The 25202-nt window shown below is 54.9% G+C and overlaps 1 protein-coding gene across 1 annotated transcript in view; it reads left to right on the forward strand.

Moving 5' to 3' along the window:
* RNF8 (ring finger protein 8) overlaps positions 1-22830 on the forward strand; it is a gene marked incomplete at both ends in the record, with an annotated part of 31622 nt that extends 8792 nt beyond the window's left edge. Inside the window, 10 exons of the mRNA XM_080710430.1 lie at positions 1629-1757; positions 7512-8210; positions 10182-10241; positions 12491-12580; positions 14965-15051; positions 18974-19193; positions 20038-20127; positions 20504-20623; positions 22215-22413; positions 22524-22830. Of these exons, the coding sequence (XP_080566556.1) occupies positions 1629-1757; positions 7512-8210; positions 10182-10241; positions 12491-12580; positions 14965-15051; positions 18974-19193; positions 20038-20127; positions 20504-20623; positions 22215-22413; positions 22524-22830 (2001 nt within the window). The remainder of the gene's footprint in view (positions 1-1628; positions 1758-7511; positions 8211-10181; positions 10242-12490; positions 12581-14964; positions 15052-18973; positions 19194-20037; positions 20128-20503; positions 20624-22214; positions 22414-22523) is intronic.
* Positions 22831-25202: the final 2372 nt, after the last annotated feature.

The following is a 25202-nucleotide window of genomic DNA, read 5'->3' on the forward strand; positions in this document are numbered from 1 at the left end:
CAATCTAAAAGATTACTTTCGGGGAGCCATGGGGCAGTTTTTAAAAGGTACCCCCAGGCCTGGGTGGCTTGGTTATCGGTGAGATTAAGTCCTCGGCTCTTGAGAAAGAGTCGAAGGGATTCTAGGGCAGGGTCAGGTTTAGAACTGGACTTCCCCATAATTTATGGGGGACACTCACCCGCGGACTGATTACCTGTCAGCGTTTCCTTCAGAGCAAGAAGCGGCGGAGCCTCACATGGGGCACCAGACTGAGGGGTCCAGCCCGTCAGCTGTGGGGCTGAACAAGAAGGTTGAGTGCTGACGGCCCGAACAAAACCACACGGAGCCGGGAGACGTGTCAAGCAGGATCTCGTTTATTTCTCTCAGGCAACCCAATTTAAAGCAAAAAACCGCAAGGGGGATTTCCACAGGAAACTTCTAACCTATCAAGATAAAGGTCACCCTTGCATGTGTAAAGTACATAACTTGCAGCCAATCATTATCCAGTGCACGAGGGGTTCACGAGCACAGAAGCATTATTTGAGCCAATAAGGCTCAACATTACCAAATTGGGCTCGCGGGGGCAAGGAGAGTAGTTACGCCCTCCATATCCGCTCGGCGCTACATGTTGCCGATTCATTCATCGGAAGTTCAGGCGGCTGTGCAGACCTGCGCTCGACGCTACATGTAGCTGATTCACCGGAAGTTCTGTCAGGAGGTTGTGCAGACCCCAACATAGCCTGGAGGTAGAAAGGCTTCCAGGAACCCCAGTACCACCAAAAAATAAAAATAAAAATAAATAAATAAACATTAAAAAATATAAATCTTTAGGTGAGAAGCTGTGCATGGTGGTGTATGCTTGTAATCCCAGCATTCGGGAGGCTAGACAGGAGGATCTGTGTCCGCTGCCAGCCTTAGCTACTTAGTGAGGTTCTTTGTAACTCAGTGAGACCCTATTTCAAAATAATAAAAACAGGGCTGGGGGTGTGGCTCAGAGGTAGAATGCCCCTGGGTCCCACACACAATATATATATATATAGCAGGGCATGGTGGCTCACACTTGTAATCCCAATACTTGGGAGGCTGAGACAGGAGGATGATAGGTTTGAGGATAGCCTCAGCAAGTAGTGAGACTCATACCAAAAAATAAAAAATGTAATAAAAAGGACTGGGGTTGTAGCTCAGAGGTGTAAGGCCAAGGCTTTAATCCCAAATCAATCAGTCTCACACATATACACACAGCCTGGAAATTTGTGTTGAGTCACTGGGAGCGCAGAGCGGGGAGGAGATGCTGGAGCCCTGCCAGGCCGGAGGATGCCAGACAGTGTCCCGGGAATGGGCTTCGGGGAGAAGGGAGCCGGTGGAGCCTTGCCCCGCCGTTGGGTTCCCGGGGTGCACAGGCCCTCCATCTGGAGGAGCCTGCAGTAGGTGCCTTCCAGACCCAGCCACGGGAGGGCCCTCCCGCCCTCCCGGTCATAGCTGCTCTTCCCACTGGCGGGTCCAGTGGCAGCTGAGGTCTGCTGTCCTCAGCCAGGCCGCGCCCGGTGATGGCGGGCTTGTGCTGGTGATGGCCGCCAACCCGACCCTCCCGCCTCGGCTCCCTTCTCAGCCCGGGACTGACTGCATCTCTTACCCCACTGTCTTTCCAGGTTACCATAGGACGAGGGGTTGGGGTCACGTACCAACTGGTGTCGAAACTCTGCCCGCTGATGATTTCTCGAAACCACTGTGTCTTGAAGCAGAATTCTGAGGGACAGTGGACAATTATGGACAACAAGGTATAGGTATTCACAAATGGCTGGCTACTTTGGTTGAGGTTTAATTTTTTCCCTTTTTTTGGCTTCCTCAAGCCGTGGTATAACTCAGAAGCTTACCATCAGCCAGGAGTGGTGGCCCACACTGTAATCCCAGCTCTTGGAAGGCTAAGACAGGAGGGTAGCAGGTTGGAGCCCAGCTTCAGCTCCTTAGGCCCTTTTTCAAAATAATAAAAATAGGACTGGGCGTGTAGCCAGGGGTATTCCAGAGGTAGAATGCCTCTGGGTTCAATCCCCCAGTACTGCAAAAGAAAAAAAATAGGGCAGGGCAGGGGTGTAGCTTGGAGGTAGAACACCCCTGGGTTCAATCCCCAGTACTGCAAAAAAACAACAACAACAAAAAAAAACTTATAGCACAGATAAATAAGCACCCAGGAATATGGCAAAAATATAGACTATAAAGCTACCTGTGATGGCGCATGTCTGTAATACCAGGGTTTGGCAGGAGACTCCCAGGTTAGGCCAGCTGCAGCAACTTAGTGAAGCCCTGTTTCAAAATAAGAAAATAAAGCCGGGCGTGGTGGTGCACACTTGTAATCAAAGCATTCAGGAGGCTGAAACCGGTGGATCGCAGTTCGTGGATAGCCTCAGCTACTTAGTGAGGCCCTTTGCAACTCAGTGAGACCCTGTTTCAAAATAAAGAATAAAAAAAATAGGGCAGGGGGTGTAGCTCGGAGGTCAAATGCCCCAGACCCGCAAAAAAAAGAAAGAAGAAGAAGAAGAAAATAAGCCCGGCGCAGGGTGCACGCTTGTCATCCCAGCGCTTGGGAGACTAAGAAGAGGACCGCACAGGTGCGAAGCCAGCCTTAGCTACTTTGGCCCTCAGCAGCTTTGTGAGACCCTGTTTCCAAATACAGTATAATATAGGTCTGGGAGTGTAGCCGGAGGCGGAAAGCCCCCGGGCCCCACCCCAGCACACACAACATGGTGTGAGTGCGTCAGGTGGCAGCGTTGGAGGCTGGCCGGTGCCTCCGCGCACTGTGGGACTCCCCAGCGCCTGCCATGAAGTAGAAGCAGCGACAGCTCTCGCTGCGCTCTGGGCTGCGCTGTGGTGTCTGCGTCACGGCCTTCTGAGGCTGTCAAAATCATGGTGACTTTTTCCCCAGTACTGGAGATGGAACCCAGAAACATCCTACCTCTGAGCTGCACCCTCAGCCCTACTTTTTATTCTTTAAAGAGTCTCACTAAGTTGTGGAGGGCCTAAGTAGCTGAGGTTGGCCTCGAACCTGTGCTCCTCCTGTCTCCGCCTCCCAAGGACTGGGATTACAAGCGTGAGCCACCGGGCCCAGCTCAGGGTGATCTTTTTTCAGGTCTCAGGTAATCTCGAGGAAAGATGTGTCCTTGATTCCTCTTTTCTGTACAGTCGATGCAGACCTCCTAGCTTTAATTGTTTTTCCACAGTAACTCAGTTTGGAGTAGCCGCGACTGGCTTTTGGGGGTACTGAAGACAGTCCAGGGCCTTGCATGTGTGCTCTTCCCCTTTCTAGGCTGACCGGGCGTGGTGGTGCATGTCTGTGAGCCCAGCGACTCCGGCTGGGGCAGGATGAAGTGTTTGAAGCCAGCCTGGGCAACTCAGTGAGGCTCTGTCTCAAAATTAAAAAGAAAATAGGGCCAGGGATAGCTGGTGTGGTGGGGCGCGCCTGAAACCTCAGCGCTTGGGAGGCCGAGACAGGAGTGTCGCCACTTGGAGGTCAGCCTCAGCAACTTAGACCCCGTTTCAAAACAAAAATTTAAAAAAGAATGGGGGGATAGCTCAGAGGTAGTACCACAAAATAAGTAAATAAAGGGCTGCTAGTGAATGGACGGGCAGTTGGGTGGAAGCTCTGCGCCTTGTGCTGATGAGAGGCCTTCCTCACACGTCCACATCCTTCATTCGGTTTCAAAGTGACAGACGTTAGCCTATTCTCAAAATGAATGCAGATGGGCACTTCACAGAAGACCATCCCGAATGGGCTTCTCTACGAAAAGTTACGCACCCTCACGAATGCTGGCTGGGGAAGTGAAACTCAAACCAGCACGGACTCCCAGGGCACAATCCCCGCAGCCCCGGCGCGGCTGAGGGAGACCAGCGGATGTAGGGCAGGTGGGCTCTTCCTCTTGGGGGTGGGGGGAGTAAGCATCAATAGGACTACTTTGAGAAATGACCTGGCATAAAGTTGACTTTTTTTTTTTTTTTTTTTTTTTTTTTGCGGGTCTGGGGATGGAACCCAGGAGCATTTGACCTCCGAGCTACACCCCCTGCCCTATTTTTTCTTTATTTTGAAACAGGGTCTCACTGAGTTGCAGAGGGCCTCACTACATAGCTGAGGCTGTCCGTGAACCGCGATCCTCCGGTCTCAGCCTCCCTGGTCCTTTTTTTTTAACTGTAGAGCCAGGCTTGAGAACCACTGAGCTGCATAAATCCTCCAGAAAATTCCAGGAAACATTGCCTTTGGGTTTCTGCCCTCCTTTAAAAAAAATCTGGACAGAAGCTAGGTGGGCGTGGTGGCCCACACCTGTGATCCCAGGCCTGGGAAGCTGAGACTGGAGGATCATAGCTTCAAGGCCAGCCTCAGCAACCTCGTGCAGCCCCTGGCAACTTAGACCCTTTTTTTTTTTTTTTTTTTTTGCGGGTCTGGGGATGAAACCCAGGGGCATTTGACTTCTGAGCTACACTCCACCCCCTGCCCTATTTTCTTATTCTTTATTTTGAAACCGGGTCTCACTGAGTTGCAGAGGGCCTCACTAAGTAGCTGAGGCTGTATGTGAACCGCGATCCTCCAGGTCTCAGCCTCCCAAATGCTGGGATTACAAGCGTGCGCCACCACGCCCGGCTAGACCCTATTTCAAAGTTAAAAAAACAACAACAACATAAAATAGGGCTAGGATGCTGCTTAGAGATAGAATGTCCCTGGGTTTAGCCCCTGTACACAAACACATCTGGAGGAAGCTGAGCCGCAGGCGAAGTTAGTTAGGTCCAGGGGCATGGCTTCTCCCACCCTTTTTTTTTTTTTTTTTTTTTTTTTTTTTTTTGTGGGTCTGGGGATAGAACCCAGGGGCATTCGACCTCTGAGCTACACCCCTGCCCTACTTTTTATTCTTTATTTTGAGACAGGGTCTAAGTTGCGGAGGGCCTCACTAACTAGCTGAGGCTGTCCTTGAACCGCGATCCTCCTGTCTTAGCCTCCCAAATGCTGGGATTATAAGTGTGGGCCACCACGCCTGGCTCCTTCTCCCACCTTTTTGCCATGTGATGGCAAGAGACCTCCGGCAGGCTGCTCACCGCTTAGCACTCCCACTGCTGGGCGTTGCGCAAGCTCAGGAGGCTGAATTCAGTCCTTGAGCGGGGGAAATTATTTACGCTATTGTTTTTGAGACCTACACGGGCAGCACCTTGTGAACAGTGTGCCGTAGCACTGGTTCAAGGTATGCCAGTAGGTGTCGCCAAGAAGTGGTGGAATGGCTTGTTCTCTCCAGCCTGGGGTTCCTTTGGTAGCCTGTCTCACCCTTGCCTCGGAGACATTCCTTAAGTTTCCGTGGCTGGGCTGGCACTGGCTCCCTGCCACGTTACCTGAGACCTTTTCTGCACGCACTCTCACTGGTCTCAGATGGTTCTGGCTCCGTGCCCTCCTCCCTCTTGGCCAGCCTTGCTTTGCAGAGCCCGTCACCCCCTGTGGCTTTCCGGGCTGAATAGAGAGTGCTCAGAAGGCCGCCCAGGCCCGCTGTCAGGCCAAGGCAGCAGGTGACCACTACCGCCGTAGCAGACTCGGGGGCCGGCCTCTCCTCCCTGTCGTCCTCTGTCCTTCTGGCTACGCCCCCGGCCCTCGGGTGAGCAGGGCTTTGACAGTAGGTGGCTGCACATGCCAGGCAGCAGCTCAGCCACACCGAGTCGCACCCCCCTCCGCCACAAGTCTTAGCCTCCATCCAAAAGTGCCTTCACCTCCGGCTCTGCCCTGGAGCGAAGTCCTGGCTCAGATAAAGTGCCAGCGCGGGTCCGTCATCCCTGCATCTGGGGTCCGCTGCGCATCAGTTCTGGGCCTGTCATCTCGTCACCCTGGCTCCCCGTGTTGAGGGCTGTGCCGCCTGAGCCCGCACACTCGCCCTGCCCTTGTGGCATCCTTTCCAGAGCCAGCTGCTGAAAGTTATTTTTCTGTCTTCTCCTTTTGCACCTGATGTGTTTATTTTGTACGATGCCGAGCGTAGGATTGAAGTGACTTGATAAATCAGTTGGGGCAGTGAGCATTTATAATCACCAGGTGCCAGGCTCTGTCAGAGCCCTTTGCCTGTGCGATCTGATTAAGTCGCACGGAGATCCCAGAGGAGGGAAGGCTCTTGTTCCCTGTTACAGAAGAGTAAGTGGTCCATAAAGAGAGGAGAGATTGGTCCTGTTAGGTGATGGAGCCAAATTGCAGACCTGGGCATTCTGGCTTTGGGGGGGCGCGTGAGTGTGTGAGTGTGTGTGTGTCGGTGCATGCTGGAGGAGTGCTGCTCCACTGAGCTGTAGCCCCAGCCCAGGTTCCATATTCTTGACCTTTGTCCTATGACTTCGTTAAAGCTGGGCACGTAACCATCAAGCACGTACTAAGCCAGTCACTGTTCTGCCTGTTTTCTGTGCTTTACTTATGGTGTTAGAGATGGAGCCCAGGGGCAGTCTGCCTCTGAGCTATACCCCAGCCCTTTTTCCTTTTTTTTTTTTTTTTTTTTTGCGGGTCTGGGGATGGAACCCAGGGGCATTTGACCTCCGAGCCACACCCCCTGCCCTACTTTTATTCTTTATTTTGAAACAGGGTCTCACTGAGTTGCAGAGGGCCTCACTAAGTAGCTGAGGCTGTCTGCAAACCGTGATTCTGTGGTCTCAGCCTCCTGAATGCTGGGATTACAAGTGTGTGCCCCCATGCCTGGCTTCCTTTTGTTTTGAAACAGGACCTCACTAAGTTGTTGAGGCTGGCCTCAAACCCATGATCCTCCTGTCTCAGACTCCCAGGTACTTCACCACCACGCCCAGCTTTTATATGTTTTATATGCCCAGCTTTTTTTTTTTTTTTTTTGCGGGTCTGGGGATGGAACTCAGGCATTCGACCTTCGAGGTACACCCCCTGCCCAATTTTTTATTCTTTAGTTTGAAACAGGGTCTCACTGAGTTACAAAAGACCTCACTAAGTAGCTGAGGCTGTCTGCAAACCGTGATCCTCTGGTCTCAGCCTCCCGAATGCTGGGATTACAAGCATGCACCACCACACCCAGCATATGCCCAGCTTTTATTCATTCCATGTAGGAACAGTGTAAGGTGAACGCTGTACCGTATACAAAACAGGCAGAGGTTAAGGAAGGACGCGTGCCCTGGCACGGTGCCGGGCCTCCGCGCCTTTGCTCAGACCCTGCCAGCTCTCTCTGGTGCACGCTGCTGGCCTGTTGTCACAGCACTTCTGAGGGTGGTTCCTGAGTAAGCGCCCCCGCGGGGGCCCCCCTGCAGGTGCTACTTCCCTTGCCCCTGGCAGGCTTCCCAGCTAGGCCAGCGGGGAGCCGGCTGGAGTCTTCCTGGGTGTATGCGGGTGATTCTTCTGTGGAGTGCGATTGTGGAGGAAGGTGGTGGCACTGTTTGAAGGACCTGCTTCCAGGGAGGGTGGATCGAGCACCTGGGGTCTTTCTGAAACGGCAGGAGGTTCTGTGGCAGCCAGAGAGAAGTCCCATTAAGAGCAGGAAGGTCAGAGGCGTGTTTCATCTCTCTCTCTTCCCCAGAGTCTGAATGGTGTTTGGCTGAATGGAGAGCGCCTGCAGCCGTTCAGGGTTTCTGTCATCCGTGAGGGCGACCATGTGCAGCTCGGGGTGCCTTTGGAGGACAAGGAGAACGCCGAGTATGAGTATGAAGTTGCCGAGGAAGACTGGGAGAGGGTGCGGCGCTGCCTGGCCCCCAGGAGTGACTGCACAGCAGACAGAAAGGGCCTGAGGGCCAAGAGGAAGTCCAGCACAGAGGAGCCGGAGGGCCCCTCACACCCAAAACCCAAGGCAGGCCGGGGGCCGCGTGCCGCCTGCCACCCGGCGGAGCCCCGTGGGAAGGGCCCTGGGGCCGCTCAGCCCTCAGACGCCTCGGACCCTAAGTTGGCCTCGCTTAAAGGCGATGAGAAGGCCTCGGGGGCGTGTGCCAGCCCCGGGCCCCCCTCCACGGCTGAGCAGAGAGCCTTGGCGTCCCAGGGCAGCTTGGAGCTGCTGAAGATGACCATGGCCAGGATGCTGAAGCTGAAGACGCAGATGCAGGAGAAGCAGGAAGCTGTGCTGAGCGCAAGAAAGCAGACCCAGAAGGGGAGCTCCAAGAAGATCGCGCAGATGGAGCAGGAGCTACAGGAGTTGCGGGGCCAGCTGAGCGCGGAGCAGGCGCAGCAGCAGGCCCGGGTGGCGCAGCTCGAGGAGACTTTCCGGGAGGAGGAGCAGCATCTCCAGGTACCAGGGCCGAGGGCCCGGAGAGGGCGGCCTGAGGGACGGAGGGAGGGCGGCCGGCCGCTGCCAGCCCCCAGCCGGAGTGGCCTGTCTCTGGTCCAGGGGCCAGATGTTGGGCACCACGGGGCAGGAAGGGACAGGAGGGCAGACTTTATTTTATTTATTTATTTATTTATTTATTTATTTTTGGGTGGTACCAGGGTTCCTGGAAGCCCTTCTACCTCCGGGCTACACTCCCAGACCTATTTTTACATTTTTATTTGGAAACAGGGTCTCCTAAGCCAGCGCGCGCGGCTGGCTTCGAACCTGCCCGATCCTCCTGTCTCTGCCTCCCAAGCGCGGGGATTACAAGCGTGCGCCACCACGCCCGGCCTTATTTATTTATTTATTTTTTGTGGGTGTGGGGATGGAACCCAGAGGCATTTGACCTCTGAGCTACACCCCCAGGAGGGCAGACTATGAAAGAAGGAGGTTGAGGAAAGTGCAGAGGAGGAGGCACAGACTCGGTGCCAGTGCAGGCGGAGGTGCCTCAGACCACTTCAGGAGAGGTTGGTGGAGGGCAGGGCGCCGCGGGAGCACGGGTCACTCTTGACGTCCGTCTCTGCTCTGCCTTTGGGCCTGACGGTGTGGGCCGGGCCAGGCCGGGTAGGGGAGCCGTTGCCAGCCTGGGAAGTGGGGGACTAGAAGGACAGGTGTTTTGTCCCTGTCGCAGGCGCGCCACGCCATTGCCGCCGGGCTGTGTGGCGAGCCGCTCCCATTAGGTGAAGTGAGGACTGTCTGAGGAAGACCTCCATGGCCCCTCTCATCGTTTGCGCAGGCTCTGGCCGTCACACAGAGCTTCAGCTGAGCTGACCCTAGCCCTGCTCAAAATGTCAGTCCATCTGGCAGGGACGCGTTTACTCCCCCAGGTGTGCGCAGGTACCGCTGAGTGTCAGAATTCCCCAATTGACTTAGAAGCACCAATCACAACTGAAGCGAATCTGCTTTTTTTTTTTTTTTTTTTTTTGGGTTGTTCTGGGCATTTCTAATAATTTATAAATTGCATTCTAATCTGTTGACCCCTTGAGCTGGTAGTAGAGGCTGAAGCCAGGGATTAACTCACTCTCCAAGGGCATACGTTGCGGTTGCCGTGTGTGTGCCTCCTCCATTAGTCCTTGGGGCTCGTGGGGGCTTAGCGCCACCTACTCAGTGTGTCAGACGTCAGGACAGCCTCTGAAAGCATGCTGGGGAGCAGGGCAGCTGCTTGGTTTGCTGTGCCTGTGTCTCACCAGGCACCAGGAGCTCTGTCCCCAAGAGTTACTGTTATTAGTAACCCCGCTGCACCACGCTGCAGGTGCTTAAAGGTATCGCTACAAAAGCTTTTTCTGTAGCAAATTGTTGGAGGAAGGTGAAAAAGATTGGTTTGGGGAATTCCTGCAGGTCCTGTATAGGTGGCTCAGAGGCAGCCTCGTCCTGGCTAGCCCAGCCCACCCGCGGTTTGGGCATCCATGACGCCTGCTCTACGCAGTCGGCTGGGCAGGAAAATGCCCAGTGAATTACCATTAAGTAATTTACCTCGTCCAAGAGGAAAGATGAGTTATGCACATGAAAAGAGAGAGAGCAGTTTTCGGTCAGTGTTTTAAACTGGCCCGCAGTTGAAGTTGCCCTGCTGTGCGCGTAGGTGGGTCCTGGGGAGGCTGGCTCCTGGGGAGGCACCATGCCGGGGTGGGCGGTGGAGCCCGGGCGGAGGAGGTGCTTTCTCTGGCTAGAGTGTCAGTGCAGAGTGAGGGGACATGGGGTGCTGGCCAGGGAGCACCATGGGGAGGGCGGGCCATCAGCCTGGAGTGTGCTGCAGGGCGAAGCCAAGGGGTGCAGGGCCTCGCTCAGACCCTTTGCCCAGACGGCCGGGTGGCGGGCGTGCCCGGTGCTCAGTGGCGGCTGCCCTGCAGCGGGTCTCCCCTCTGCAGGAACGTCTGCTCTGTGTTGGCTTTGCAGGGTCTGGCGGTGCAGGGAGAAGAGGCGCTGAGGCAGCAGCTAGCCCGGGCCCTGCAGGAGGTAAGGGCCCGCTCAGGCTCCCGGGGGAGGGCTGTCCTTGGGAGAGGCGGGCAGCAGAGAGCGGCCCTGGCCCCACCACCCTGCCCACCCCTGAGCTGCGGCCCCAGAAGCCACTGGAGAGGCTGCAGTGGACAGTCAGCGAGACATCCCCTCACAGAGGAGCAGGCCTCACGGGTCTGCGTCCCGAGAGGCGGCTGCGGTGTCTTCACTTACCTGGCTGCGGCGCATCTTAATTCCTGCCTCCCCTCTCGCTTCGTGCGTGTTTATGCTGGTGCCAGTCTCAGGAGGTCCGTGTTAGGGCTCAGAGCTCTTGAGGGGTGGGCAGAGGCAGAGGGGCTTGTCCGGGCCGCTCCCCGTACACACGCTGCCTCCCGCCGCCCGGGCCCAGCCGCAGGCGCCTCGACTTCCCCGAGCCCCCAGACAGCTTTGGGAGGGATTCGGGAAGAGTCTCTGACTTTGTGGAATCTCATTTCCCGAGCTTTTCCCGTTATGGGGTGGGGCTGGCATGTTTCCATTTGGAGTGTCATTAAAATTGACTGGAAGAGAATTAGGCTCTGCTTCCTGGGAGTCCCTGAGGGATCACTGAGTTCTGCACCCACAGAGCCCATGCGCCCCAAGATGCACCGTGGCTCTCAGGTCCTGGCTCCACACCCCGTGCTGAAGCTGTGGCTGGGTTCATTCCACCTCGTGGCTTTTCCGAAGCTGCTCACCAGGCCCATTAAAGAAATCTCATTTACCTAGAACTCTGGAAACTTTCCCAAATGCTTAGTACCTTTTTTTTTTTTTTTTTTTGTGGGTCTGGGGGATGGAACCCAGGGGCATTCTACCTCCAAACTACACCCCCTGCCCTAATTTTTATTCTTTATTTTGAAACTGGGTCTCACTGAGTTGCAGAGGGCCTCACTAAGTAGCTGAGGCTGTCTGTGAAATGTGATCGTCTCAGCCTTCTGAATGCTGGGATTACAAGCGTGTGCCACCACGCCCGGCTCAGTACCCATATTTTCTTATCAAAATAAGAAAGGTAGGGGGCTTAGTGGCACATCCCATTACCCGGAAGGCTGAGACAGGAGAGCCACAGGTTCCTGGCCAGCGTTGGAGACTTAGGCCCTGTTTCCAAATAAATAAAATAGGCTGGGGATGTAGCTCGGAGGCAGAATGCCCCTGTGGTCAGTCCTCAGTGCCACAATAAACAATATCTTTTCATAAGCATGTCATTTCCCCTTCCTTTGAGAGGAATTTAGGTGAGCGTCTAAGATATGAGCTGTACTGTGCACAGGGTGCTCACAGATACCTCCTTGCCCACCTCCAGTCAGGTCAGCCCCGCTGCGCTCCCGTACGCCTCTCCACAGTGTGCAGACGGCCGTCCACACCACCTGTTGACCTTGCTTGGGCTGGCCACCTTCCGGAAGACGCTGGTGGACTTAGGCAGCCCTATGAGCGTGTTCTTTGTACTTTGTAGAATAAAAGCTTAAAAGGCTTTTTTATTTATTTATTTTTGGTGGTACTGGGGGTGCAACCCAGGGGCTTTCTACCTCCGAGCTATACTCCCAGACCCATTTTATATTTTATTTGGAAACAGGGTCTCACTAAGTAGCTGAGGCTGGCTTCGAACCTGCACGATCCTCCTGTCTCAGCCTCCCAAGCGCGGGGATTACAAGCCTGTGTCACCATGCCCGGATAAAAGGCTTTTTTATTTAAATGAAAATGGTTACCTAGTATCCCTGAATTCCATTTCTCCTTTTTATTTTTTTTGTTTGGAGACAGGTCTTGCTAAGCTGCCCAGGTGCGCCTGGAACTTGGGATCCTCTTTCCTTGCCTCCCAAGTAGCCGCTGTGCCCAGCTCCGTGAATGGTCCTTTTTGTCTGTACGGTCCTGGAGATGTCTGCCTCTGAGCTACACCCCAGCCCTGTTTTATTTTTTATTTTGAAATAGGGTCTCACTCAGTTGCTGAGGGCCTCATTAGGTTGCTGTGATCCTCCTGTCTGGGCCTCCCAAGCACTGGGATTTCAAGTGTGCGCCATCACGCCCGGCTGGACTCTGGAAAGCTGCTCCCTGGGCTGAGTCGTCTCCTATTGCGTACTGGTTCTTGGGCGCTGGTGAGGTTCTCTGCAGTGAGCGCCCCTCGGCTGGGGGCGAGGGAGGGTGCTGGGCCTCTGTGAAAAGCAGCAGTGGGTGGGATGCCGGGGCGAAGGCAGGCACGAGGCTGGAGCGGACGCAGCCTCCTGACCGCTTCGCCCGCGTGTCCGCAGCACCGGTCTCTGATGGAGGAGCTGAGCCGCAGCAGGAAGGACTTTGAAACCATCATCCAAGCCAAGGACAGAGAGCTGGAGCAGACCAAGGTACTGGGGAGAAGACGAGGCCCGGCTTGGGCAGTGCAGCGCCGTGCCCTCAGCGGTGCAGGCCCTGCGGTGTGGAGAGCGGCTGCCCTGCCTCGGGGGTGACCGGGAGACCACTCAGGCCTCTGGAAGGGTCTGCCTGAGTCCTCCCCTGGTCGTCGGCTTCCACATTAGCGCGCGTGTAAGTTGAGGTGTTTGTATGCGTGTATTGATGGTGCTGTGGATTACGCCCGGGAGTGTTCTATCCGAGCTCCTTCCCCGGCCCTGCTTTGCCGGGGTCCAGCCCTAGCATAAGTCGGGGTTTGTGTGCCAGTGAGAAAAGAGCCGAGGTCAAAATGAGAAAAGAATTGCCACGAGATCAGTCTTCTCCGTTTATTTAGAACTTACAACAATCGTTTATACTTTTTCATGCAGGACAGAAAAAAACATATTCACGTGAGCAGGAAAGTTCAGAGAAAAAAGCCTCAGGGAGGGTGCCAGACATTTAATGAATCATAGAAAGTCAGCTTTGTCTTCTATCACAAGGCCAGCTTGAACCTAATCTTACATGTTGGCTCAAACTCAGGTCAGCTGGGACTTAATCTTTTGGCCCAGACTTTGTCCTTGGGGAAAAATTCTTTGTTGACTGAGTCTCTCACAAGCCATCGCACACCTGTTTTAGTTATAATGTTTATACATAAAAATTCCAATTACATGTATTGATCCAAAAAATCTTAAAATAATTTTTTTTTTTTTTTTTTTGGTGGTACTGGGGTGGAACCCAGAGGCTTTCTACCTCCGGGCTATACTCCCAGACCTTTTTTCTATTTTATTTGGAAACAGGGTCTCGCTAAGTTGCTGAGAGCCTCACTAAGCAGCTGAGGCTGGCTTCGAACCTGTGCGACCCTCCATTCTCAGCCTCCCAAGCGCGGGGATGACAAGCGTGCGCCACCACGCCCGGCTAAAATAATTTGTTGAAGAAGGAGATGCTATTCATACTTCATGGGGGCTTAGGCTCTTGCGGGCCCCCCGACCGAACTTTGGCTCAAGGTCAGTGCTGGAGCCAGCCGGCAAAAGTACAGTTCCGAAGAGAGGGGTGAAGATGAAATAATGTAACTCTAGGAATTAAATTCAAATCTCAGACAGAACAATAGCATCATTAGTTCTGAGAGAGCCTTAATTACTTTGAAACCTCCATGACCCCAAACCTTGTTGACTGGCTGGAAGGACAGGCAGAAGTATACTTTTAGTAAAGGTAAGGGGAAGACCTTAACGGCTCCCCACACTGTTTTATTATTTTGAAACAACATCTAAGTTCCTGTGGGCTAGCTTCAAACCTGTGACTCTCCTGTCTCAGCCTCCTAAGTTCTCTGTACCTGGCTGTGTGCAGTGTGTGTGTGTGTGTGTGTGTGTGTGTGTGTGTGTGTGTAGATTGAACCCAGGGGCATTCTACCTCTGAAGTTATCCCCATCTGTATTTTATATTTTGTTTTGAAACAGATCCTTACTAAGTAGCTGAGGCTGGCCAAGAACTTGGGATCCTCCCGTCTTAGCCTCCCGAGTACTGGGTTACAGGTGTGCGCCACCAGCCCGCTAGCTTCTGCCTTTCTGCATGGTCTTTGTGTTTTCTTTCTTGTCCGGTGAGGCTTTTGTTTTGGGGGATGGCTTTATGTGTATTGCCCCTGAGCTGTAGCTTTCCCAGGGGACTTCTTTACTTGGTCAATTCTGGAGAAGGAGGTGGAAGCTATAGTGCAGATACTGAAAAAGTGGCACTGTCGCCCCCTCGGGCACTTTGACAAGGTGCCATAGACCGGGGAGAGGAGGCCACAGAGTGTCTGTTGCCTGGGCACAGGTCCAAGGCGCGGCCCTGTGTGCCGGGGTGCGGACCACGTCTTCCTGCTCTGCCCTCCGTGGTGGAGGGGCACAGGCCCAGGCTCGCCGTGAAGGCCCGTGTCTTGACGCCATCTCATGAGAGTCAGGCCTCCCTGCACATGGGTTTTGGGGAGACACAGACGTGAGGACCTTAGCAAGTGGGGTGACGAAGGGAAGGAAGGAGTGCTCTGTACCAGAAGGCAGTTCTCGGCCAGCGCGCCTGGCTTCCCAGTGCTGGGGAGGCCGAGACAGAATCGCAGGTTCACGGCCAGCCTCAGCCACTTAGGGAGACCCTGTTTCATATTAAAAAATAAAGTAGGGTTGGGGGTATAGCTCAGATAGAAATCCCTGGGCTCAATCCCAGATACAAAAAAAAAAAAAAGAAGAAGAAGAAAAGAAATGAAGCCGTTCTTGAGGAATGGCAACCCACAGGGAAAACGCTTCCTCCTGGCGCCCGCCCGCCCGCACCAGATGATTTTAGTTGAGCCTCCGCCCGCCCTCCTGCTTCCCTGCTGACCGGTGTGTGTGCCTTTGCAGGAGGAGAAGGAGGAGGTGCTCAGCCGCGTGGCGGACGTGCTGGAGAACGAGCTGCAGTGTATCATCTGCTCCGAGTACTTCATTGAGGTACGGCCCTGGGGAGGAGCTCCTCCTCCCAGCCACGGAGCTGTGTGATTGCAAAGCGACGTCTGCTCGTTGGGTTTTATTGGTTTTTCCTTCACTATCTTTTTCTTATTTGTTCTTGGATATTTATTTGTACAGCTAACATACTTAGCTGAAATAAAATCTTTCTTTGTTGTTAGGGAGAGGAGGAAATGGGCCACGTTGTGTTTAGAATTCTAAGTGTCAGAATATAGCTACTTATCAAGCTTTATTTTTGTGTGGTACTGGGAATTGAGCCCAGGGGCATTCTACCTCTGAGCTACACCCCCAGCCCTAAATTATCTTTTACTCTGAAACAGACAGGGCCTTACTGAATTGTTGAGGCCGGCCCTGAACCTGTAACCATCCTGCCCCAGCCTCCCGAGTACCGACGCCAGGCTGCGCACGGCGCCCAGCTCAGCTTTTTTCCTTCACTCTGAGTGAGCACAGTGCTAAGAGTAGGCCCGCAGTGCAGCCTTGAGGGAAGGCAGGGGAATGTCACTAACGTGGCTCACTGGGCGCGTGGGGCCGCTGGCGGGTCTCAGGGACTTGGCCCTTGGCTCATCCTGCCCTGTTCCGCCTTTTCTTTTTTGTCTTGTGCTGCGTGCGTGGCTCTACCAGTTGTGACTAGGTTGTGCTGGGCTGCGAATGTTGGCCGCAGATTGTTAAATGGCAGTGCTTAAACCCTCCAAGACTGCCTCTGGGTGCTGCCTTCCCGTGCACCGAGGGCACTCGGGGGTGCCGGCCTCCTGGGCTGCTCCTGGGGAGACCGCCGTACTGGGGCTTGAGCCCAGGGGCAGTCCACCTCTGAGCTACGCCCCCAGCCCTATTTGATTTGGCAACAGGGTCGCGCTCCTTGCTGAGACTGTCCCAGTGCACTGGCATGCCTGGCTGCTCCGGGTTCATCTTGACTCAAGGTCAGAGCGTCCCCCATATTTCTAGTGAGAGAATTCCCCACTTTGGAGGCACGCAGTGTTTGTGCAGGGCTGTGCACACCGGAGGAAGCCACACCCCCAGTACCACAAAAAAGGTGATTCATTTGATTTGTTTTGCAGTCCTGGGGATGGAACCCAGGGGCATTCTACCTCTGAGCTACACCCCCAGCCCTAGTTTTTATTCTTTATTTTGAAACAGGGTCTCACTGAGTTGCAGTGGGCCTCACTAAGTAGCTGAGGCTGGCTTTGAACCTGCGCAGTCCTCCTGTCTCAGCCTCCCGAATGCTGGGATTACAAGTGTACGCCACCACGCTTCGTTTTAATCAGACAGGTCTTTAGTCCAGTTTGTAATCCTTTTAAACAGTGCCGTAGTTTCCTAGCTTTCTAGGTTTCCGTGACATTTTTTTTCAGTACATAAGCTCTGTTATTTTCCACTGCTGACCTAAAAGCAGGATGAGGACTCTGAGCCTCTGAAGCAGGTACCTTGGCATTGCACACCTAGTATCCTAGTACTTGGCAGGCTGAGACAGGAGGATTGCAGGCTTGAGGCAAGCCTCAGCAACTTAGCAAGACCCTGTTTCAAAATAAGAAATAAAATAAGGACCCGGACATGGTAGCACACGCTTGTAATCCCAGTACCTGGGAGGCTGAGACAGGAGGATTGCAGGTTCGCTGATTGCCTCAGCTATTTAGTGAGGCCATTTGTAACTCAGTGAGACCCTGTTTCAAAATAAAGACTAAAAAGTAGGGCTGGGGGTGTTGCTGAGAGGTAGAATGCCCCTGGGTTCCATCCCCAGTTTAAAAAAAAAAAAAAAAAAAAAAGCCAGGCGTGGTGACACAGGCTTGTAATCCCCCCCCCCCCCCCCGCTTGGGAGGCGGAGACAGGAGGATCCCGCTGGCTTAAGAGACCTTGTTTCAAAAACAAACAAAAAAAAAAGGTCTGGGAGTATAGTCCGGAGGTAGAAGGGTTTCTATGAACCCCAGTACCACCAAAAATAAATAAATAAATAAATAATAATAATAATAATAATAATAAATAAATAAATAAGGCTGAGGGTGTAGCTCAAAGGTAGACTGCCACTGCCCAGGGGTTCATCTCCCAGTACCAAAAGGAAGAGGAGGAGGGGAGTTGCTCTGAGCGGGAACGGGAGGTGTGCACTCCTGGCGTGAGAGGCCGGCAGAGCCTCGGAAGTGAGCTCAGAGGCCCTCTGAGCTTGCTCTGCTTTCTCCTCTGAAGTGTGGCGGGCATAGGCAGCCCCGGAGCTCCCGAAGCTCCTTTTCATCCAGCCCGGGGCCTGGTGTTACTTTACTTTTGGTGGCAGTCCTGGCTTGGACCCTTGGATGTTCTGCCTCTAACGTACGCCCCAGCCCCGTTTTATTTTATTGGATTAGTATTTTGTGGTGCTGGGGATTGGACCCAGGGTAATTTGCCTCTGAGCTACATCCCCAAGGCCTTTTTATGTTTTGTTTTGAGACAGGCTTTTGCTGGTTGCTGAGGCTGGTCTTGAACCTGGGATCCTTCTGTCTCGGCCTCCCAAATACCAGGATTATGAGTGTGCAACACCGTACCTGGCTTTATTCTGCGTTCACTATCTTTAGTGATAATGCCTCCTACAATTTTTTGTTTTTGCAGTATTTGAGTTTGAACCTGGAGATGCTTTCACTGAGCTACATCTGTAGACCTTTTTATTGTTTTAATTATTTATTTACTTATTTATTTATTGTGGTACTGGGGATGGAACCAAGGGCCATTGCACCTCTAGTCCTATTTTTTAGTGTTTTTATTTTTTACTTTGTGTGTGTGTGTGGGTGGGTCTAGGATGGAACCCAGGGGCATTTGACCTCCAAGGTACACCCCCTGCCCTGTTTTTTATTCTTTATTTTGAAACAGGGTCTTACTAAGTTGTGGAGGGCCTCACTAAGTAGCTGACGCTGTCTACAAACCATAGTCCTCCTGTCTCAGCCTTCCAAGTGCAGGGATTACTAGTGTGCGCCACCATGCCCGGCATAGTATTTTTATTATTTATTTATTTATTATATTTGCAGCCCTGGGGATGGAATCCAGGGGCATTCTACCTCCAAGCCACACCCCCAGCCCTGTTTTTAATTCTTTATTTTGAAACAGGGTCTCACTAAGTTGCAGAGGGCCTCACTAAGTAGCTGAGGCTGCTTGCGACCCGCGATCCCCTGGTCTCCGCCTCCCGAATGCTGAATTGCGAGGGTGCGCCCACGCCTGGCTGTTTTACTTGTTGCGCCAGGCTCTCCTTGGTTGCCGGGCTGGCTTTGAGCTTGAGATCCCCCTGTCTTAGCCTTTTGGGCTGCTGCGATGAGCTGTGTGCACGCCAGGCCCGGCTGGTACACCTGCTTGTCTGTACAGAGCATTCAGTGTAGCTTCCCCCTGGCTTTCTAAAATAGAGGTTCCAGTTTAGCCTCAGCAGGAGAGAAGCTTGTTTTTCCTGAGTGCATCAGTGATCTTTTTGTACCGTAGCAGTTACCCATGTTCTGCTTACATCCAGTTGTTTGCAAGGAGCTAATCCTGTTGGCAGTTGGTAGAACTCAGTTTGTAGAAAAGAGACAAGTGCGTTTCTGGCCCCAGCTCCATCTGTGGTCTTTGAGACGGGGCGATGAACGGAAGCGTGGGGCCTCCTGGAGGGTGACTGCCCCTCCGTGAGTCCCCGCGTGGCACTGTCGCCGCCCTTCCTCTGTAGAAGTCCGCTCCCGTGGCCGAGCCAGGCTGGCGGCACACGCTTGGGATCCTAGTGTTTGGGAAGCTCGCGACAGCCTCGGCTACTTGGTGAGGCCTCTGCAATTCGGTGAGGCCCTGTTTCAAAGGAAAGAATAAACAATGGGCTGGGGGTGTAGAATGCCCCTGAGTCTCACCCCAGTACCGTGCGTGCATCCACACCCCGGGCCCCGGTGCCAGCGTGAGGAGAGCAGGGTGGGAACGAGCCTGTGTCCGACTCTTACCGTAGGCCACCACCTTGAACTGCGCCCACAGTTTCTGCTCTCACTGCATCAGTGAGTGGATGAGGCGGAAGATGGAGTGCCCCATTTGTCGGAAGGACATCGAGTCCAGGACCCGCTCCCTGGTTCTGGACAATTGCATCAGTAAGATGGTGGACCACCTGGGCCCGGAGGTGAAGACGCGACGGGCCAACCTCCTTCGCGAGCGGAAAGGTGAGCGCTCCCGAGGCACTTCCGCACTCTCCCTCGGGGTGGGGAAGAAAGAGTTAACGATTCCCGAGCCAAGGGCGGGAGGGCACACAGCTGTGTGAGGACTACCTGAGGAAGGAGTAGGGAACCGGGAGCACTGGGGATGTGTGCTTCACAGTAGAACAAAGCACGATGCCAGCAGGGCGGGTGGCGCACACCTGTCATCCCAGTACTGAGAGGCTGAGGCAGGAGCATCAGGGTTCGCGGCCAGCCTCAGCTACTTAGTGAGGCCCTCCGCAACTCAGTGAGACCCTGCTTCAAAATAAAGGAGAAAAAATAGGGCAGGGGCTGTAGCTCGGAGGTCGAATGCCCCTGGGTTCCATTCCCAGGCCCGCAAAAAAAAAATAATAATAATAATAGGACTGGGGGGTGTAGCTCAGAGGTAGAATGCCTCTGGGTTCCATCCCCAGTACCACAAAATATATATAAAATATATATAAATAAAAAGGACTATGGGTAGCCGGGCGTCTTGAGGCCCTCTGCAACTCAGTGAGACCCTGTTGCAAAATAAGGAATAAAAACTAGGGCTGGGGGTGTAGCTCAGAGGTAGAATGGCCCTGGATCCAACCCCGCACATGATCAGTCACGGCGGGTAGAGACAATCACCTTGTCCGTCCCCTCGGGAGTCCAGCAAACAGTGCCCCTGGGAAGCTCTGGCCATGGCCCGCGGGGCGGAAGCAGGAGTCGCTGCCCCTGGCGGCCCTGGCCGTCAGAAGCCTGCGTGCTTGTGCATCTGTGCTTGTACCTTTCTAAGTCGAGACAAGAGGGAAGGCCTGAAAGCCAGACTGCTGGCCACAGGTCTTCTGTCCGCTGTCCCTTCCAGCCTGCATGGGCCCTGAGGCTGGCCTCGCCTCGGGAGGCTCTGTGCTGCAGGCGGGCAGCCTGGGCCCAGTCCCGGCAGCCACGGTGCACCGTTGGGGTCCCACGCCAGACCCCAAGGGCACTCGAGTCTGGCAGGCTCCTCTGCCAGACCCTGGGAGGCTGAGATGGGAGATTAGAGGCCAGCCTCAGCACCTTGGTGAGACACTGCCTCAAAGTAAAAAGGCTGGGTTCAGTGCCTGAGGCTCGGTCCCCAGCAGGGCCACAGAACAAGAGACTGGGCATGTGTGTTGGACAGGTGGCCAGAGGACGGCTGCAGCGTGGCGTGTGCGGAGGCCTCCCAGCCCTTGGTAGCTTCCCGCCCTGTCGGAGAGCCAGGTCTACGCAGGGTTAGGTCGAGGCCTCTGAGCCGAGTCTACACAGCCCTCCCGCCCTCCCCAGGCCGTGAGTGGCCCCTGCTCCCTCCCCAGGGCCCCATGCAGGGCGCCTGGCCCGACCCCTCCCTCCAGAGGTGCACAGTGGACAGGGCCGCTGTGGACCGCCCTCCGTGGGCACGCGCTCGCTGCGACAGTTGTGGCTGCGGGCTCACAGTGAGTGCTGCCTGGAGGTTCGCTCTAGAGAAAAGCAGGAAGTTCTGAGGCCTGATTGAGGGAGAGACAGGTCAGAGCCCCGAGCAGCCTCCTGGGCTGCCGTGTGGGCTTTAGGAAAACCCTCTGTTCAAATGCCAACCTCCATGCCAGCGCCTGCCAAAGCTGGTAATCCTAGTGCACAGGAATCCCTAGGGTCTGGGGACCGGGCCTGGCGAGCCTCTGGGTGTGAGCCCCCAGGGCGTGGGGCCTGGGGGAGGGCTGGGGGTCAGAGCAGAGGCTGCCTGCTGTGCGCGTGAGCTGCTGGGCCCTAGGTCCAGGCCGCTGAGGAGGGTGTCGGGAGAAAGGGGTCTGCAGCTGGAGCCGATGGCTGACCCGAGCTCGGCCAGCCTGGCCACAGCGCTCCTGTGTCCTGGGCCTCCTGGAGGGGACGGGCCGTGACCCCACGGCCCCCGCCCGTTAACGTCTCACCCTTTCCTTTCCCTCACAGTTTCTTTTGTTCGTGCTCAGAAAAGAAGAACGCCAAGGATCTAGAAATAAAGTCTCGTTGGTCCTTACAGCATTCATCTCTTGGGTTTTGGTTTCTTTTTTGTGGTACTGGGGTTGAACGCAGGGTCGTTCTGCCTACCGTCCTCCTGTCTCAGCCCGAGTCCTGGGATTACAGGGGCCTGCCAGCACGCCCATCTCCAGCTTTAGTTATTTATCTACTTTTTGCGAGTCTGGGGATGGAACCCGGGGGCATTCTACCTCCGAGCTACACCCCCAGCCCCATTTTTCATTTTGAAGCAGGGTCTCACTGAGCTGCAGAGGGCCTCACTAGGTAGCAGAGGCTGCCGTGAACCGCGGTCCTCCGTCTCAGCCCGGCTCCCACGCTGCTTTCAGCTCTGGCTCTCACACTCCCCTGCCCGAGTGTTGGTTGGGCTCTAGCGAGGGTACCACGGCTCGGCGCGCTGGCGGGGGTTGTGAGGCCACCTGCCGCTCTGTCCATCATGGGGGAAACCAGCTGAGGCGGGCTCTGAAGTCTCTGCTCCCCGGACATCTTTCTCCGGATGATCTTGCCATCCTCCTTTGCTGGAAGAGAGCTCTGTAAAGGAATGCTTGCAGCCGAGGCCCGTCGTCCCAGTACTGGGGAGGCTGAGACAGGAGGATCGTGGGTTCTAGGCCAGCCTCAGCCACTAAGAGAGACCATGCTTCAAAGTAAAAAATAAAGTCGGGCGTGGTGTCGCACGCTTGTAATCCCAGCATTCAGGAGGCTGATACCTGGAGGACCGTGGTTCGTGGACAGCCTCTGCTACTTAGGCCCTGTGCAACTCAGTGAGACCCTGTTTTAAAATAAATAAAATAGGGCAGGGGTTGTATCTCGGAGGTCAAATGCCCCTGGGTTCCATCCCCAGACCCGCAAAAAAAAAAAAAAAAAAGTAAAAAATAAAATGGGGCTGGAGGTGTGGCGGAGGGAGCTTCCTGGGCTCCATCCCCAGCACCACACTCCCGTGCGCACACTGGCCAGGCTCTCCCAGGGAGGGCGCTCACTGGCAGGACCGGGGCTCGCCCACGAGTGCCCTGTGTGCGAGGTCCACGCCTCTGTCTTGCCTAGGATGGTGTTTGCTGAGGAAAGGCCCTCGGGGCCCGGTGGAGCGGGGGCCACCTGCGCCTGCACTCGGATGGCACAGGACGCTGCCCTTCGCGTTTGGATTTTCAAAAATTGGTGCTTTGCAGAAAGGTGATGTGGTAGAGAGCAGGCCGGCCTTATTACTTCCCAGGGCCGCCCTCTACCGCTTCTGGGGCCGCCTGCGGTCCGTCCTTGTCACCACAGTGGGGTTTTCATCTGTTTAATTTCTTTCCCCCCCCGCCCTTAATTGACGTCTCAGGATGCAGTGTGAAATGACTGGGCATCTGGGAACAGCGCAGGAGGGTTGTCCTCGAAGCGGCAGCGGCCCGGACTCACCGCCAGGTCCCTTGAGACTCGTCGTGGTGATGCTCAGAGCTGCCCTTGCAGACGCTGGCAGCCCAGGCTGCCCTTCGCCGGCCGGCCGGCCGGCACACAACACACGCTGGACTCCAGCACACAGGCTGCCCCTGGCTTCAGGGCTCAGTGCTCGGGGTCTTCTCAGTCTCACCCAGAGCTGGAGACGCTCCTGGGTCGGAGAGCGGCCTCCACTGCGCCCGAGCACACAGACGCCACTGGAGCCCAGCTCCCGCCCTGCCAGTGAGCCAGGCCTGACCAGCCGCCAGCCCTCCCGGCCTCGAGCGCCTGTCAGGCCAGCGTGGGACGTGGACTGACAGTGGAGCCCCGCGCACCCGAGGGAGCTGCACGGCCTCGCTGCTGTCTGCTGTGGGGACGAGACCAGGGCTGGTGAGGACAGAGCCGCGGCCAGGGAGGGACCCGGGCTTCTTGAGTTCTCTTTCCAAAACCAAGAGGCTGTCCCCCAGACTGCGCTCTGGCAGCCCATGGGAGCTGGTGGTATTCTGAAGATTCTCTCTGGACACGACTTGGGCCACCCTAGAGGTGGCCTGAGGCTGCGTGGGACAGGCGCTGATGGGGCTCACGTGGCTCGCCTTCCTGGGGGCTTCCTGGGCTGCTGCACCACCTTGAATGGGCGGCTTGACTTTGGGTTTGTTTTTTAATTTTTTGCTGCTGCTGCTACCTCAGAAACGCCATTGGCGTCTGTTCTGGACAGCGGGGTACACCCCGCCGCTGCCCCTGAAGGCAGCCTGTGTTAGGAGAGGCTACTTTATCTTTTTTTTGTGAAAGCAAGATGTCATTTCTTGGAAATAAAATGTAAAGCCTGCTGGTTGCTCAGCTGGGCTTTGGTATATTTGCCTCCTTCCTTCCCGCTCCGAGACCGTCTCACGAGTAAACACTGCGCTCACAGGTCGCCCAGGAGGCCCTGGACTCAGCCCGGCCGCCTCCTGTCCGGGTTGGGAGGGCGTCCGCCCTTCCGGTGCTGCTGTGCGGGCAGGCCTGCTCTCCCACAGGGACCATGGCCGGCGGCTGCTGACAACTGATGTGCTCTCTCCCCCTTTGGCAGAAATGAAAAGATGTCGTCCACTCCCTTTATTTGTTCACTTATCCATGTGCTGTGGGGGTGTGGTGCTGGGGATTGGACCCAGGGCATCCCTGAGCCACAACCCCTGTCCTTGACTGATCATCTTTGTGTGGAAGCGCCTCACCACATTGCTGACAGCTGGCCTTGAACCTGCTGTCCTGCCTCAGCCTCTCCAGTGCTTGGATTACAGGCGTGGGATTCCAGTACTGAGGACTGAACCCAGGCGTTCTACCTCCAAGCTATACCACCAGCTCTGTTTTTTTATTCTTTTTTTTTTTTTGAAACAAGGTTTCACTGAATTGCAAAGGGCTTCACTAAATAGCTGAGGCTGTCTGTGAACCCATTTTTTTATTCTTCATTTTTTAATTTCTATTTATTTTTGCGGTAGGTACTGGGGATGGAACCCAGGGTCATTCTACCATTGAGCTACACCCACAGCCCTATTCTTTGTTCTTTTTTTTTTTTTTTTTTTGGTGGTACTGGGGTTCCCGGAAACCCTTCTACCACCAGGCTACACTCCCAGACCTATTTTATATCTTATTTAGAAACAGGGTCTCTTAAGCCAAAGCAGCTGGCTTCGAACCTGCGCGATCCTCCTGCCTCCACCTCCCAAGCGCGGGGATGACAAGTGCGGGCCACCACGCTCGGCTTTTGTTCTTTATTTTAAAACAGGATCTCACTGAGTTGCTGAGGCTGTCCGAAAACCACATTCCTCCCGTCGTGGCCTCCCAAATGCTGGGATTTCAAGGGTGTGCCACCATGCCCAGCTCCCAGGTATGTTTATCTGACTCTTAACAGCTGCCCCCTGGCAAAGCCCATGGCTAGCTTGTCTATCAAAGTAGACAAGAGAAGGAAGCCAGCACGGTGGTGCAACCTGTAACCCTGGGCCTGGAGGCTGAGACAGGAGGATCATAGGTTTGAGGCCCACCACGGCCACTTAGTGAAACCTGATTCAGAATAAAAAGTAAAACCAGGTGTGGTGGTGCACGTTTATAATCCCAGTGTTTGGGAGGCCGAGAGAGGAGGATCGGGGTTCGTGGCCAGCCTCGGCTACTTAGGCCCTTCGCAACTCAGAGAGACACTTTCAAAAATAAAGAATAAAACATAGGGCTGGGGGTGTAGCTCAGAGGTAAAATGTCCCTGGGTTTCATCCCCAGGACCACAAGAAATAACTAAAACAAGTTGGGTAAATAAATAAAACAGCTATAGCTTAGAGGCCGAACCGCCCTGGGTTCAATCCCCAGCACCACCAAAAAGAAGACGGTGCTGCTCTGTGGTCCTAAGCTCCAGCAGCAGAGCTGCGGGTGCGCGGGGCCGTCCACATTGGCCAGGGCCTCCCACCCCGGGGCTGGGATGTCCTCAGCCCTTTGGCCTGGTCACCCCCCTCGGGATGTGGGGGCCAGCTTAGAGCTCCGATGCCAGCCGGGGCCTGCTGGGTGTCTCTGGCAAGGGTGGGCCTGCAGTGTTTCGTGGCACAGGCCTGCGCGGGTGGGCAGCTGCCCAGCAGCCCTCTGTGAAAGGGCTTAGGCCACGGG

This window comes from Muscardinus avellanarius (genome assembly GCF_963383645.1).
Source record: "Muscardinus avellanarius genome assembly, chromosome: 14".
Lineage (NCBI taxonomy): Eukaryota > Metazoa > Chordata > Mammalia > Rodentia > Gliridae > Muscardinus > Muscardinus avellanarius.